General features: G+C 48.6%; 1 protein-coding gene across 4 annotated transcripts in view; it reads right to left on the bottom strand.

The window, feature by feature from the left end:
- Positions 1-5,051: 5,051 nt before the first annotated feature.
- Positions 5,052-17,306, bottom strand: part of ULK1 (unc-51 like autophagy activating kinase 1) — a 133,205-nt gene continuing 120,950 nt past the window's right edge. For all 4 annotated transcript variants that reach the window (XM_044989747.1, XM_044989748.1, XM_044989750.1 and 1 more), the window contains 5 exons: positions 15,107-15,285; positions 14,792-14,910; positions 11,843-12,000; positions 10,711-10,846; positions 5,052-8,063 (listed from right to left, as the gene is read on the bottom strand). In XM_044989747.1, the coding sequence (XP_044845682.1) occupies positions 8,008-8,063; positions 10,711-10,846; positions 11,843-12,000; positions 14,792-14,910; positions 15,107-15,285 (648 nt within the window). In that variant the 3' untranslated portion in view covers positions 5,052-8,007. The remainder of the gene's footprint in view (positions 8,064-10,710; positions 10,847-11,842; positions 12,001-14,791; positions 14,911-15,106; positions 15,286-17,306) is intronic.

The raw sequence follows: 17,306 nt of genomic DNA, 5'->3' as shown, positions 1-17,306 counted from the left end.
TATGGAAGGAATGGTGGAGGATCATCATAGCTGGGGCTGAGCAGCGAGAAGATGGATGGATGGTGTGGAGCTGATCATTGGAAGGTCAGGGGCTGAGAGCTCCAAGTTAGCGATGGATCCGGAAGGCTTCTGAAAAGTCTGCGATGATGTCACTGATATTCAGACATGACTTTTTAAATGAGGGCTACAAAACAAGCCATGTGTGAATAAAACAAGTTCAGTGGCATTAAAGTGATGAATATTTAGAGCTAAAAGGCCTTTTGAGTCAGACGTTCATAACCCACTAGTTTAGCATAAATATTAAAAAATGGAATGAGAAAGTTTCACCTTCCTAATGCCAAGTGTTAGGAACTTTAAGACTCCTGACTGACCCAGTTTTTCTTCCAACTGGAGCTACTGTAACTCCAGGGGATCTTTCCATGCTTCACAATTAGAGATACTTACCCAAGATCCCTTAATTAAGCCTCCAAGCAACCCATTTTACAGATGGAGAAAGTGAGTCTCACAGAGGTGAAGTTACTGGCCTCAGGGCACAGACAGAGCCTGGAGCAAAACTAGTATTTGAAACTCCCAGGAGGGCCTGGTTCTCAGGCCAGCACTCAGCCCACACCCAACTTTCAGTCCCACATTCATCCCTGCTGCAACCCCACTGAAGCAAGTGATGAATTCAGCACAGCAAATCCACCAGCTGGGTGCTGAGCTGCTAGAGGTTGGAGGGGTTCACTGTGATAGCCTCGTTTCTAATATTTGCTGGATCGTGTGAGGAACAGTAGCCATACATATTTGTACTGCAGTAGAGCCCAAAGGCCCTAGTCAGGTCTGGAGGACGGTTGTGCTGGGCGCTGGACCCACACACAGTAAAGAGACAGTGACAATCCCTGCTCTGACGTGCATACACTAACCCGAGAGATTTCAGTCCAGCCCCGAAGGGAGACTGCCTCACAACACTACAGTACGTTTTGCCCTCCTGCTACACACGCCGTCCCCAGCTGGAGAATGACAGACGCTAACTTCCAGGACTGTCAAGCCAGCACCTATCGTCCACACTCCATTCGCGGCAGTATATTTAAGGCACACAGAGTCCATTCAAATCCAAGCAGTGGGGTTTGTCTGAATGGTGTTCATTCTCTGCCCACAAAATCCATTTTAGCCCATTAGCCATTCTGCTGCACAATCTCCTGCGACCCGCCCGAACCACCCCTCCGGGTCCCCACCACAAAATCCATCAGTCGTTCAAAGTTCTTCAGCTACTAAGTCTGATCAGTTCCAAGAGCGCCATCAATCAGCACAGACCTAAACAGTACGCTTCTAAGGTCAGCTCACTATAAAACTAGCCACACAGCATGGTTGAAGGGGAAGGCGGAGGACTATCACTTTTCGATAGTAGTTTGAAGTAGGTGCCGTGTGGTTAAAATGTGCTTTGATTGAGTTAACGCCCCATTTTAAAAAATGGAGCTTAAAGAGAAGAAGGGATTTGTGCATGTAGCTAAAGTTGGAACACTTGAGCTTTGCAGCCTCTGGGTTTTCAAACACCCACCTCTTGAGCACTTCCTCGCTGGCACCACCCTCCCTTTGAACTTCGACAGTGGACTGAACATGTTTTTACAGACGTGTTTACCAGCTAAGAAATATAAGATGGGAGCAAAGCCAAATTTGCTGGAGAAATGTCTTGGCTTAAGTTTTTAGACTAAAAAAGCGACAGCTCTAAAATAGCTCATGATTGCCTGAAAGGGGGTGCAATTTACACTAGTGTCACCAAAATCCACGGGCCCCTCAAGCACATTTTTAACACTTTTATAAAACAGAGGAGAGCACTGGTTTCCCTTGTGTTCATCCCCTTCCCCTGTGGTTTGCTGCCTATGCACAGAGTCCCATGGACTCAGCAGAAAGTTGTCAACCTACTGTGTAAAGTGCTGTTTACATGGTTCTTCTCTGAAGTTTGCTCGGCTAGAAGTTTTTCCCACAGTCCTTTAACTCCCCAAAGGGCAGCTTCAAAAGAAAAGCCCCGCCCCAGCCCGTGGTACTTTCCAGCATGCAAAGACTCTGCTACATACTGTTACAACTCCTCTAATTCGTGCCCTGACCATACCACAGGGAGTTGATGCACATCTCAGCTATCCCACAGAGCAAGGTTTTATACCCGTTCAAAATAAATACATGGCTTCCGAGCGTGCCTCAGGCTCTACACACTAGGCAGCAATGTATAGAGCAGCTAAGCCAACTGTTATGTCAATGTTTACATGAGCTTTGTTTTGGCTGGGATCGTGGAAGGCTGACCGGGCACACTTACAAAATGCTTGTCAAAGCTGTGCCAAGAGGACTTCCCCCCCCCCATCTCTTTAAGCTACACCAAGAGTTCTCAACCATCATTGCTCCATGACCCCCTTCTGACAATAAGAATTACTACACGACCCCAGGAGGGGGGTCCGAAGCCTGAGCCTGCCCAAGTCCTGCCGCCCCAAGGGCTTCATCCCCAGGCAGGGGGCCTGTAACCTGAGCCCTGCCACCCAGGGTGGAAGCCCTTGGACTTTGGCCCCAGGCTTGGGCTTCGGACGGGGTGGTGGCACTCGGGCTTCAGTCCCGGGCCCCAGCAAGTCTAACACCAGCCCTGGCGACCCCATTAAAACAGGGTTGCGACCCGCAGTTTGAGAACTGCTGAACTACACGCTCTCAAGACCATCCTGCGCCCGGGGCAATTCTGCTGAGAAAAGCCAGTCCCCGAACGAGTCAGCGTAAACGATAACTTACTCGATAGCAGCATTTTGAGGAAAAAATGTTCTCAGCGAGAGCCGTATGAATCAAATTCCCTTCGGTGGGAAAGGCGGGGGTGGGAGATGGAACGGATAGCAGTAAGCAGGGCTGGCTGGAAAACAGTAATTGTGCTCCATGGAGAATTTCAAGGTTTAAAGTAGCCCCTTTGGTGTTTTTTCATTAAAAAATTCAGAGATCCAGACTAGCCACGTGGTTGGGTCACTCACCGAGTATGTCGGAGAGACAGGTTCAAGTGTGGGTCTGCAGCAACGTTTTTCCACCACAGAGCTCTCTAAATCAGGCAGAGCAGGGACTTGAACCAGGGTCTCTCGCATCTCAGGCAAGTGCTCTAAGCATCTGACTGCAGAATGAAAGATTGAGAATCAGACATGCGCGCTCTTGCTCATACATACACAGGCACGTATGTTTCAGCTTTGATGAACCAGCATGTTCTGGAATTACATTTCATCAAACTGTTCCCATAGTTTCTATGTACCACAGCCCACACAAAGAACTAGGTTACAGAGTAAGGTTGCAAAGCCAAACATTCAAAAAATTAGGAAGTGCCAGAATTAAAGATGCCCGTGCAACCTTCATTTGCCCCGATGGCATTTCCTAGCTCTGAGTGCTTAACTCTGCAATTTAATAAGGTTCTTTTCATAGACCGTTGTGTGTCATTTTCCAACTTTTTAAAAAAGCAAACTGGAAAAAACCCAGGAATTCCTTGATGTGGCCGCCGAGGGACACCCACGTGGGTCATCAGCAGGGGTGGAAAGTTTAGCTCTACTCTCTGGAGCTAACAGAGTAACTGACATTCTCATTCCCGATAAGGGCCGGCACGAGAAGGAGATGGAGAACACACTTTGCTGCTGGGGTTCCCAGAGACTTGCCAACAGCAGAGGAATGTGAGACTCAGGAATCTTGGATTGCGCTCTGGGGTCTGGACAGGAGCGTGCTCCACTGGCACAGACTTTTTTACCCATTCCTTCCAAGTGTGACCCCTCCTATCTTGTCCCCGTTCCATACCCCCGGCTCCTCATCCCACTCCAAGTCTCAAGTAGCTAATCCCAATCTCTACTCCTCAAGATTCTCATCTCAGTCCCCATCTCGTTACACGGCAAGGTCTATTCTCACCCGTCAGGACTCCCCATCATTCTCCTCCCAGCTCCATGTTCCCAGCCTCCTTGCCCAGCCTGTTCCAGTCTCCCACACCCCAACTTCAGTTTCTCTCCCACCCACTCTGCCAGCCTCATTTGTATCTCCTCCCACCAAACTCCTTGTCCCAATCTATTCTCCCTGCCCTTCCCGTCTCCCCATCTTCTCTCTGCATTCAAATCAGGCAGCGTCCTCCTCCATGTGTTCATTTAGAACAGAGGAGACACAGGCTCCCTCCTCTCAGTTCTGGTTCTTGGGCTTGCAGCAGCTCAGAGCTCCAACTACAGGGAAGCTCTGCTCAGCCCCGGGCTGGAGCAGGACCAGTATGGATGGAACCGTCCATGAATTTAGCTGCAAAGCTCTAGCAAGTCTCTACTGAGCACATGCAAGCTGCAATTTTTCAAAAAGCTCATAGCTTGGCCAAATGTGGGCAGATTTTCATGGGAAAGGCAAGAGGCACGCCCCTGGCACAAAGGCTACCCCCTGCCAAGTGTCAGGACCCTGCTCCACAGGATGGGGGAACTAGAGCCTCTCAAAGGAAATGTCGCCAGAGGTGGTTTTAACAATTAATTTTTCTTGGAAACAGTGGAACCTTTTTGGCTGAAATTCCCTACCCCCGTCCCCCCCCAAACAACAACAAAAACCCCAGTCTAAGCCAGACACCCGGAATAGAAAAGCTGGTAGATCAAGGGAATTTGCTACCATATCAATGAAATAAAGTTTTTTAAACGACCAAAACCCAAATTTCTTAAAAAAACGTTCAAAACATAAATCGCTACACACAACCCTAGTATTTGGGACATCACCTGACTATGTGCTTCTAACCTGCCCTCAGGCCTCTGAACCACGACACGTAACGTTAGCCTCAAGGTGCTCCAGGATCCCAATGCTGCAAATACTTAAGCATGGGGGGAATCTTTAGTCCACCAGGACTACTCATATGCATAAAGCTAAGCCCATGTTTAAGTGCCTGCAGGACTGGTGGGATCTAGCTATCATCTGCTTATCACAGGGATTCCTCAGCTGTAAACTGACACTGACCTCCACTTTGAGTTCTACCGATGAGACGTGTTCAATAACAGCGAGGTATTATTAGCATTAATGCTACCAACGAAGTGATACTGGAGAGCAGATACGCAATCATGGACAATTTCAAATCAGTTTTATTTTCTTAAACCGGTGTTATACAATTTAAAGCGAAAAACAAAAAAGTCACACAAAACACAAATTAAAAAAAAAGTTGACAATCGAGCATTACCTTTTAAAGAATAACATCATACACTTTCTCACAAACCTGAAGATACGTGGTATTAGACTGAGGTTTCTTGAAATCTATTTAAGACGCTACGTACAAACGCTGCAACAAGTAACAAACCCATGACGATAGTGAATCGACTAGACTAGCAATTTCAAATTTTCTTGTCTTTTTTGCATTCCTTATTGTCTACAAAGCAATAAATACTATTTTTTACCAAAAAAAAGTTGGATTCACGCTACATGCATTTAGATAAATAAAGTCACCAAAGTGATGGCAAAAGAAATCTGTCTTTTTTGTTTTGTCTTTTTCTCGTTGTTTATTTTTTAAATCCAAGCACAGTGGCTAAGTTTCAAGTATTGAGAAAATATATATAATATGTACACACACACACATACATATTTATTTATATATTGGTTGAAGATCTGTAAACCACTTTTTTTTGGAGCAATATATATTTATATACGTTGAATGTGGACAAATTTGATACATTCAAGTAATTAAGTACAGCTGGAAGGTTAGTGCTGAGCTTGTCATGTATACGGATCGGATCGGTACACCTGTGGCATACACACGAATCCTGGGATGCAACTGACTAATACTTGGCAATAAGCGATTAAGTTTGTGGGGTGTCCATGGCATTCAGTGTGAAAAGCACGTGTGTGCTGGGAAGTTTGTCCTGGCTTATTGTTTCCACACTGCATCCAGGTTAACGTACTGCACTCGTAGCATAGCCTATTGCAGGACTGGTGGCGATCCTTTCCGAAGTGGTCTGCTTCTTGTTTAACATCTCCAGCCACAGGTTTGTTTTTATTTTAGGAACAGGCACACATAGCCACAGCAACAGCAGGCTGTGAATGAACGAAGTAATGAAGGCCTGATACTGAAGTGACACATCATGTAATCAAACTCCCCTGGAAAGGGGCGGGGTTTATTTGCTTTTGTGTTCTGCCACGAGAAGCGTCCATCTTACCACAGATGAAGCTGGTTCACACGTCAGAGTTGTTCCTTGCATAATATTTTTTCCAAAGAGTGTCCTACAAAAACGTGCAAAAAATTACAGTGGCAGAGAGAGAGAGAGAAGTAATGAATATTTAACCACCATGCGCAAAATGTTATTAGATCCCAAAAGCTAAGCCCAAGGTTCGCATTTCGTCCACGGAGGTTACTTTTTCCACTCAGCGCTAACAAAATACTGCCATGACTCTGATAAATTAAAACACGCCCGCCCGCCAACACACACACACACACACACACAGCCAACCAGTTTTCCCCTCAGACACACACTCGCAGCATCCAAGCCTCAACAGGTCTTCAACCGCCCACACCCACAGGCCTGGTTTGGCTACACAGTCGCTTAAAAAGAAATGCTGAAGGTAACTGAACACTAAAAGGGTTGGTTGGTTTGTTTTATAAAAATTAAGCAGCAAAACAATAAAAAAATGCATTTTCGGTTGTAAAATATTTAAGATCTCAATGTCTGTTCTTGAGCTCTTAAAAACCATGGAGCTTTGTACTGACGGTCCTTAAAAAGAACATTTAAATAAAAAAAACCACTTGGTACTGCAGGATTTCAAGTCAGCTTTGCCTGGCACAGAGGGGAACAGCACATGGACCGTGTGACTGCTGTTTGCTGCACATGCACAAGATACAGTACAGTTAAATACATACAGTGACACACGCTCGATATAGCGATACATATTCACCCCGAGGAATATGTATTCATACAGATACACACACGTAGTGCAATAAAACAATGAGGAGCAGAAAAACAGCATTCCCAGCAGTCGTGAAGTTCCAGGGTCACCGTGTGATGCAAAGTCAACTTGTCAAAGTTCCCATAGTGTGTAAAGTGCTTCTTTGAGTCACAAAGTTAGTGTTTTGGGGGGGCAGTGGGGGAAAGGGTTAGCTAACCAACAGCTGAAAGGAGGACAGCATGGGCACCACCTCCTGTTGGATATGTACTGATATGCCAAGCTGTGCAGTCAAGGGTCTAGGATACTGACCCCACTGGGGGAATAACCATCGGGGCTTCTTTAACGCTAGAGTTGTTTTTAAATATATATACACAACTTTCTTGTCCTTGGCTGCTCCCCATCCAGGTAGGGATGTGACCCGCCTCCTCATGCTTGGTACAGGGGAGCCTCCTCAGCGGCGACGCGGTTCCAGCGTCGCTCAGGAAGTCTTTCGGAAGGTTGCAGCTGTCTTCAGCAACGCTCCAGGAAAAGAGATCCAGCTTCCCCACCTTACTCCCCTCCGCCACACAGGAAGTGCTCCGGGGCAGGACATACACAAGAAGGGCGAGCGTGGAGAGGGAGCAGCTGCAGGGCAACAGCAAGTTCCTGAGTGCTTGGCTATCAGCAGGGATGGGGAAAGTATGCAACTGGCCTGGAATTCCACCCTTCTCAATTCACTGAACAGTTCACCTGAAACTTCCTGCTAATGGTTTCAGCACATCCACCGCCAGCAATGGATGCAGCACTAAAATACTCCGGCTCTGAGCAGGAGGGCAAGGCAGCAGCCTTGTCCTTTGAAGTGGAAGTGGGAGGAAGGGAAATTCTATCCTTCGCCCCCTCCACCAAGAAAGGGAAAACCCCTGAATCTCTCCTCCGTCTTCCCCCAGTCTATATGGTGGGGAAGTGCTTGCGATCACTGCGGTCATACGTCCCCCAAAACAGAATCCAAATCCCTGCTGCGGAAAACCTTCCTGACGACTGCAAATAAGATCAAGCAGTTTGTCTTCCAGGTTCCCCGCAGCCAGGCTCCTTCTCCACCACTGCAGCAGGCGATCGGAAACTGAACGTGATCGGCTGGCGTGAGGTGCGCGGCGAGCAGCCCTTTTAAAATCACGCACAGATCCCCGATAACAGAGCCGACAGCCGGCGTTCAATACACATCTTACCTGTCAGAGAGAAAGGACACAGGAAATCAGTCTCTTGGCCTCCAGCAACTCCATTGCTAACAAGATAAGGAGACACCTGAGCCAGTGTTAATGGGTGCAGCTCTGCTAAGGCAATGGAGTTACACCCATTGACACCAGCTGAGTACCCGACTCAAAACGTCCTCATGCAGAGAGAAGCATGAGAAGTGGGAATCATTAGAGACTCCAGAGAACAGTACTTTGGCCACTGTTCCTTATAGGGATGTTGAGTTCTCAGAAAGAAAGGGCCCCAATTTGCCTCTAAAATCAGCGAGGTTGTAACTATTTAAATCAATGAAGTGGTTTACGCCAGTAGTGAAGATGGCTCAAGATCTCAACCATATTTGCCAAGGCCCAATCTGGGACACACAGAAATCAGGGTGTGATCAGACCCTTATGGAGGCAGGAAGTTCAAAGTTAGGTGGGATTAATTCCTAAAGCTTCAGGCTCAAGTACCTGAATTCCTGATGTAAATAATTAATACCGGTAGGTGTGTGCAGCTGGGCTGTGCATTTGGATCTAAAATACAGCCTGGCACACTCTAACAAGAGACACGCAAGAGAGACTCTCTCATTCAGGAAGCTGTGAACTAAATTGGGTTAAAGAACATGCAGTATTGTTGTAGCTGTGTTGGTCCCAGGATATCAGAGACAAGGGGTGAGGTAATATCTTTTATTGGGCCAACTTCTCTACATCACAAATTACTTCAGTATAACTTACATTGCTCAGGGGTGCGAATAATCCACTTCCCTGAGCAACGTAAATTATACCAGCGGTTTTCAAACTTTTTTTCCTGGCAAGTTCGGAGCCAGTGCTCAGGGGAGGGGCAGAGCACAGAGCTCTGTGGCTCCCCCGCCTAGGAGCCGGACCTGCTGCTGGGGCACAGCGTGATGTCAGAACAAGCAGGGACTAGTCTGCCTTAGCTGGGCAGTACCGCCGACGGGACTTTTAATGGCCTGGTCGGCAGTGCTGACCTGGGTTGCAACCTGCAGTTTGAAATCCACTGAGTTATGCCAGCCGAAGTGCCAGTGTAGACAGCGCTATGTCGGTGGGAGAGCTTCTCCCACTGTAACGGACACAGTGTTGACATAGCCTCAGTTAAAAAACAAAGTTAGTGACTAGATCTCTGTTGGGGAGAGGTGTCTTTCAGGTGGATTAGCCAGCGAGCTACATCTCTGAATAAGTGATACGCTTGAGACTTGATGAGAAGTGTTTGCAACGCCATACCATTCCTTAATAATCCAGTCAGTGCCTACCATGCACTAAAGCAGCAGTCCCCCCCTGCCTTTAACAACACTTCAGATCAACCATTAAAGTTGGATCGTTACTGGTATTATTTGACTGATTGCTTGCGGGCTGGAATTCTCTTCTTCCATAAGGTATCGAGCGTCACTGAACACCTAGGTGCTGATTATGACAATGGCACCGCCCCTGCTGAGGAACAGGCGCAATCTAACTGGTGATTTTTGTGCCTCCAGGGGAAGAGTGTAGTTGGTGGCTGTGCAATTCCCCCGCCGGGAAGCCAGCTATAATGGTTTTGCCATTGCAGTTAAGTTGCCAGATTTAGCTCTGGTGAAAGCACAGCCAGAGCTGAATTTAACCCACTCTCTTGCTTTTTGACATGATGCTAATTAGACATTCCCCGCTGCCCTGGTGTGCTGAGGCAGGTTCTGTAACTGAGCCATACTGACCAAGGGCAGAGAGAACGGGCTCTGTGTCCACGAGCTCAGTGCTCTCAGAATGACACCCAACCCTCTGGCCAGCGTGGGGTCGGAGCAGCGGGATGGAACGTCCGCTAACAAGGACAGAGGAAGGGTGCTAACTGGGAGGGGTCTGTTTGTCTTGGGGTGGGAAAACTAAGAGGGCCGGTTTGTTCTCTGAAGGGTACAAAGACTGGGGTGGGGTGTGTGCATCAGGAGGGGCTGCAAGGTGGTCAGAGTTCAGGTTTCAGCATCGACTGCTGATGAACAAAACCTGCCTGCCACGGTCTCAGCCTTATCGGGCTCCGTGGGTAATGGAGGGGAGGGAGGATTTGGCAAAGGGTTTGCAAGCTGACACGGGGTGTGTCTACACTGCAGTCAGAGGTCTGATCACAGCATGGCTGCTGCGTCATTACTGCTGCTTTTAGCGGCACTAGCGTGGTCAAAGCTAGCTTGGGTGTAACCGACATGAGCTGCAATCACAGCTCTGCCTGCGGGGGACGTACCCTTCAACGTGCATTTGGAAGACCTGCCGCAGCCCTGATTGTGTCAGGTAACGACCTTCACGCAACAGCTACTGCTGGTTTGCTTCACCGAGTGACCAGACTAACAGTCCCAGCTGGGACCCAAACCCACACCTTTGCTCCTGCCAGGCCCATGCCCTGAGCCAGCTCCTTCACAAGCAAAAGGCTGCATTACAGCCCGAGCAATCTCTCTGCCGAGGCGGGAGGTCCTTACGGCAGCGTCCTGCTGCTCTGTAAGCGGGAAGCAGGTGGCTGAGCACTGAAGGAGTTATTCCAAACAAAGACATTTTTGATGCATCCACAAAAACTTAGCCCCGGTGGAGGAAACCCTGGAGACAGACTCTGGATCCACCAATGGAAAAATACACAGGGCTCTAGTAAGAAACTGAGCCCCCAGCTGCTCACATTTATTGATGTTCTCGATGTCCCCCTGCTCCGTTATGATGTTCAAGAGCCCCTCCATCAGCAGCAGAGCCTTCTGGTACCTCTGTGCGCAGTCCTCCCTGTGATGGAACATCTCATCCAGTGCTGCAGACTGCACCTGTGTGAAGAAGCCCCCCCAGTTATTCTGTGCAGCAGGCAGAGGGACAGTATTCAGGCTGCACCATCACACCACTGAGAGCTGGGTGCCACTGCATAATCGTTGATTCACCCCAAAACGCCATTTTGGTCAATCCAAACCCATCCACGATTTTGTGCCGAGTTTGCCGAATAGTTTCGAGGGGACCGAAAAATCGAAATGGCTCGATGGTGTCAAATGAAAAATGTTTTGTTTCGACGTTACCAACTCATTTCGGGCCGGAGCTATAAAACGGCCAGAGGAGGAGGACAGCACAGTGGCAATTGAGAGCCACAACGAATGGCCACAGGGCCAGCAAAAGAGAGTGAGAATGACCCTAGAGCCCCATGCTTACAGCACCCACCTAGGATGTGGGAGACCCACATTCAAGTTCCTGCTGCCATAACTATTTAATGTTTTTTTAATAAAAAGTGAGAGAGATGCCTGCCTCAGAATACCCCATAGCTCAGTGGCTTGGGTACTCCTCCTGGAACGGGGGAGATGCAAGTTCAGATCCCTTCTCCACATCAGGCAGAGAGGGGAATTGATCCTAGGTCTTCCCACATCCCAGGTGAGTGCCCTAACCACTGGGCTAAAAGCAGGGCACCATCACCACTCCATGCCTAGTCCTCTTTTGCTTTTGTTAAAATGTCCCAGATCAAAATGAAGAATTTCGAGTTGGGGTCAAACAAAATGTTTCATTCGACTCAACTCTAAATGTTTTCTGATTTTTCAATTCGCTAAACATTTGGTTTTGGTTTACCCCAAAATGAAACATTTGTCTGATTTTTCTGAATTGCCAGCAACTGAAAAATCCATTATTCACCCAGCGGTACGTATGTCCCTTCCCAGCCCTCCAACGCGCAACGAGCCAGGCGTGAAAACAACCTGCCAGCACCCTGTATGTGAGCTGTGACCAATCATGCTGAGCCACGATGCATGCTGGACACTGCTCCTCTAGGGCTGCGAGATCTTTACCATCTGCACGGCGTAGCTGAAAATGAGCTTCTCTGCTGTGATGCTGTTGATCCGATCCATGAGCTTCTGTTTATCCAAGAAGAATCTCTGGAGTCTCATGTTCAGAGAATGGCAGGCCGACACGCTGGATTTATAAAGTTCGTTAAGCTTCTTCACAACTAGGGCAAAAGAAACAAAAGGTTTGTCTCCACTTCCTGCTTTGCCTCTTTCACCTACTCCCCACGCTCCAGATCTTTAAGGAGTGTCTCAAAGGTGCTTTGTTTAAAGCAAAGCTTCAGCCGTTCAGCAGCATACAGACTGTGAAATACCCATCACTATCGTGGGCTTTGACTTAGCCTCGTGCAGTAGCTTCAAGGCTCTTATATGGAGACACCCACACATGCGTCCAGTTCCCCTGCCACCAGATCTAGTTTCGTTCCTTTTAGCTGAAACAAAGTTTAGGCAATTCAATGTGTGCACTTTGCCTCACACACCACCGGGAACAGCAAACACTTCAGAAACGGAGCCTCTCTGATCCGATGGCTGGTGGCGTGATGCAAACTTGCCTCACCTATGGAAGCCGATGGAGCCTACAATGCCACGGGTGGGTGAAGCAATGGAGTGGAGCAGGGATATAGCAATTATTTGCTGAGCAGCACTTTGCTGCCCTGCCAGGTGAACGTACAAGGACACCTGACCTCCCTTCCTGCAGGGCAGCCAGGATTTTAAGGCTCCAGGACTGCGTGATGGAGAAGAGCAAGAAGAATTTATGTAAACGTGGCCAGCAATAACAATCCAAAAGGGCGTTCAACAAAGCGAGAGACTGAGCCTCTTTAGTAGCTTGGATACACGTCCTCGACTAACCAGGAGATTTTTCAAAGGCACACAGGTCAGCCTGCAGAGCGAATGGGACTTGGTGCCTTTGAAGGTCTCCTCCTAATGCCTACATTCAACTTTACATGTTAAAAAGGGACTGTTCATCACAAAGTAGTGTCAGCGTCTTTCAAACTGCTCTCGCTTCCTCATATACTTTGAGACCCTGAATTCTAAGCAGTGCTTCGTGGGGAGAGAAGGAAGAATGGAATAGCTTGCCTAATGCCCAAGGCCTATTGGTGAAAGCGCAGCTATACATCTAGAGGCTACAATCTGCAAGGTACCTAACGAGCATCTGGGAAAAGAGAGGTTAAGACTTCTCTGTAAATGCTCAGAACGATTTGTTATTCAGGCTACAAGGGCAGCTGTAGCCGTGGCTGGCCACAGCTTCTGCAAACTCATTCCAATTCTCCCTGAATACGCTCTACTTCAGAGTTCGGAGACGAGGCTCAGAAGCTCACCCGTGGTTCTTAGAGAGCCCGGTGGATGACCTGAGTGGCACCAGGCAGTGTATGATGTACAGTAACGTACAGCGGATCTGGGACTCGGAAAGTTTCAGCCTCTGCCATCTTCTCTTTCAAGGGGGAAGTTAGAGACAGTTACAGAAAATCCACGGAGCAGAGTAAAATTCCAGCCCCTGGGATTTACTGATGCTGTATTTCCTTTGGCCACTGCCTAACACCTGAACAAAACCCAGTGCAGCTAGAATCACTGAGCAGGGAGAGCTGAGCGCTACGGCCCCTGCGGGGAAACTGCTCTGCAAAGGCTAATTTGCACCCAGAGGCTTTCTGAACCTTTCAGCCACTGACCAGGAAAAGGTTTTAAGTGGCAAGGAGGAGAAGTAGCGGCGTGACTTTCCATTTACACGGGTGGAAATTGTGTGGCTACGTCCCTGCATTGGCCACTGCAGAAGGAGAGGCTGTGCTGTTATTGACAACACCCCCCCAATGCAGAGAGGGGATTTTCAAAGGCACAAAGCACATTTAGATGGCAGCCAATGGGAGATGGGAGTCTAATTGCCCTTGGTGCCTTTGAAAGACTCCCCCAATAGCGTCCCAATGCTAAGACAAAAACCTAGCCACTAGCTTTGTACTGACTAGTGGCCGTCTTGTGGGATGGCCAGAGACGTGCAACACGTCAGAACCAATGGAAGGCCATAACAGACTGATAAATAAACGGCTTCCTACACTGCCATCGGGTATTGTTACTTCCTGCTTTTTGTTTCTTTCACTTGAAAGTCACGATTGCCAAGAAATGACTCAACTTGCCAAGTAAGCACGCATTACGAATAATGTAATTAAGTTGCACCCTCATCACGTATAATTAAGCACCTGTGTATAGAGACGTGCCGAGATATTCAGATCAGATGCTTTCTGTCTAACTGGCAATGAGGAATCATACAATGGCATAAGCGAGAACCTGGGTTCTTGCATAAAGCGAATGTCACGCGAGGAGCAGGTTCTTTGAGGTGTATGAAAAGCATCCCTGAGGATGCCAGCAATGCCAGGAGGCGCATGTGCTCCTCTTCCACGCCACCGGGCAGAGGGCGGATAACTTTGCAAACGGAATGTAATACTTTGGAGAAGGTGGGGGAGAGACGAGGCAGGCTGCTGGCACAGAGCGGGGGTGCGTGTGTGCGCTGGCAGAGGGTGGCAGCGTGTAAGGAAACTGCCAGCACAGAGGAGTGCGAGGAAGGCTGACTACACGCAAAAGTGGCGCTCACTCTTGAGTGTGAGGCCACTAGCCGAGTTCAGTGGCGATGGCTCATATGTGGATGGGGGAAGCGGCAGGCGTGTGCACGCATGTGTAAAAGCTGCTCCTCCAGGAGCTCTAAAGAGGAGGCAGCTGGTTATCCAGGCAAGTGATCCCAGACAGCCTGCACTGTGTTCACCTGGGGCACTCAGTATGTAATAGAGAGGCTCGGAACTGGCTAGCAGGAGGAACTCAGCACTCTGCTTCTACTGCTGAAGTCTCAGGGCAATGCAGCGGGGGGAGTGGGTCTGTGAGGGGGGGGGAACAACATCCTCATTCCAAGCTCCTTTCCACAGCTCCGGCACTCCAGACGGGTCCCTTGTACTTGTGCTCAGGGGCCCTTACCTTGTTTGACAGTGGAGGAGAGGCACAGCTTGCCTGCCTTGATCTGTTCTATGGCTGTCTGCAGGCCCGAGGACAGCAGCTCTGCTACTTTCAGGTACAGTACCAGCTGCTCTGCATAGCTGCAAAGGAAGCACATTTCAGTGCAAGCTGGTCAATGGGCTGGTCGGTGTCTCTATAGCATGACCTCTACAATAAGTGTCCCAGAGTGCTTTCCAAATGCACACACCAGGCAGGTGGGCAGAGAGAAGCAACGCACAGCAGCTAGGGTGGTTTTGGGAAAAGGACAAGGAATCGTGGCTTCTTCCCAGGCCTTACCTCCATTCCCTGCTGAGAAGGCTGATCTGGTCAGCCACCACGCTCTCCTGAAGCTGGTACTCAGAGGCCACCGAGCTGCTCATCTCGCTGGTGCTCCCTTTGACGGTGGCGATTTCCATCACGTAGTGGACGAAGGCAAGCATGAAGCGTAGGCTGCGCAGGATGTCCGTGTGCTCTTGCTGGAGAAGGAAACACCAACACCGAGGTTACGTGTAGGATGCAGTGTGCAAGGGACGCGGGACACATTGGCAACAGTGCCAGCACACAGAGGACTCCTCACTGGGTTATGAAAGCAGAAGCTGAGGATATAATTCTAACAAGGAGCTGTTATTGTGTCTAGGCATGAAATCCCTGCACTGAGACCCAAGCCCAGACACCAATCCTCCTCCTTCACAGATTACCGGAGCACAGCTTCAGGCCACCAGTTTACAAGCAGTTCCCCAGAGAAGCTGGTAAGCCAGGCTCCCAGTAACAGGCTAACCTTCCAACAGGAGTTTTCCCTCTCTGTGTGACTGCTTAGGAATCCATCGAAGCTGAGGGTAGTTTGTGAGTCGCGGGCCTAATGCTTCTCACTGTCATTGGGGCAAGCAATGGAGTGATTGAGAGCAGAACTGGGCACATCCAGAACTGGCTTGAACTCCGTATGTAAACCCCACAAATACCAGCCTCACACCAGGCTGTCAATACAACACAACACCCCACTCCTTAGAGTCTTCAGTCTGAGTCAACACTGTCACGGAACCAACGTCTCCAGAGTTGCTTCTTATTTCAGGTCAGGAGTGAGGCATGCTGACAGGGCAAGCTTGTCATGCTGCTGCTTGAGCATCTGTTCTGTGGGTGAACCGTGGCCTTTGGCCTCCTGGCTCTCAATCCAGCATCCTGAGCTACGAGGCACCTTCATTTAACAGGGGGAAGAAACCTCACAGCAATGGGCTCAGCTCAGAGGGGCACTTGCCCATTTCTTGGGGAGTTTTACTGAATAAACCCCACCCAGTATAGCCTGAAGGCTAACTACTCTTAGGACCTGCCTCAACTGCAGTAGTGTGTCCAGTGGGCTTAACTGCAGCAGTGGACCTTCCTTTCTCTCTACCCATAAAGAGCCTATGGAACTTTCCAGCCCTGCCATCAGTAATCATTCAGAACCTCTCCTGCCCCAGTCCCCAATATGTACTTTGTTTTAGCACTGCACATCGGACTTTTAAATACAGTCCTGAATTTGTCTTGTTTTCCCCTAAAGGAACTTTTTCAAAGAAAAAACATCCACTTACTTTTTACAATGAAACCTGAGATAAATAATAGGTTTCAAAATGCCAACATTTCAGTGTGCTGTAAAAACGTCAGCAGAAAGCATCTGTGTGGAAAAGCTGTCAGGTTGGCATTCCGGACAGATCCACAGGGCACAAAAGGGGTTACAAATAAGCCAAAAAAGCTGGGGGCCAGGGAGGTTTTGCAACATGTGAATGGATTATTAAAGCCTGAATTCAGCAGAAACGAGGACCAAACCAAAATGATTCACTGCAGACATTTGAAGCAGAACTGCACAGCATTAACAAGATCAAGCTGACATTTCTTTGGGAAGATTCTGTTCAGGCCTACAGAAGAGGAGTGGCTGCCACATTCCCATGCTTCTGGGGCTCTTAAGGTGGTAGGAAGTTCAGTTAACTCCTACACAACATGGATCACATCCATGTTAAAATCTCAGCCCCATGCCTCTGCAGAAAACTTAGCAGATGAAACCAACTCAGTGCACACCTGACAGCTCAAGTCTCATTTTTCTAACTTGATTTTTTAAATATATTTTTTTAAAATGGAACAATCAAATCTTAATTCTTAAGCCAATGTGCACAGGTCTCTGCATGTATCCAGAGGCAGGGTTGGCTTTAGGCCGATTCGCCCGATTCCCTGGAATCGGGCCCCGCGCTGGCGCCTTTTTAATTTTTACTCACCCAGCGGCGCTCTGGGTCTTCGGCGGCGGGTCCTTGAGTGCCGCCGAAGACCCGGAGCGAGTGAAGGACCCGCTGCCAAAGTGCTGCTGAAGACCCAGAGCACCGCTGGGTGAGTACGAATCGGGTCCCGCACTTGCTAAAGCCGGCCCTGTCCAGAGGACAATTTTTTTAATATTGGAGTCAAGGTTTAGTTGTAAAAAACCTTCCATAGTCCTAGATGAGCTTCCATAAGATTATGAATAAAGATGAAACCA

The sequence above is a fragment of the Mauremys mutica genome, chromosome 16 (assembly GCF_020497125.1).
Source record: "Mauremys mutica isolate MM-2020 ecotype Southern chromosome 16, ASM2049712v1, whole genome shotgun sequence".
Taxonomy (NCBI): domain Eukaryota; kingdom Metazoa; phylum Chordata; order Testudines; family Geoemydidae; genus Mauremys; species Mauremys mutica.
This window is presented reverse-complemented; position numbering and strand designations above follow the sequence as displayed.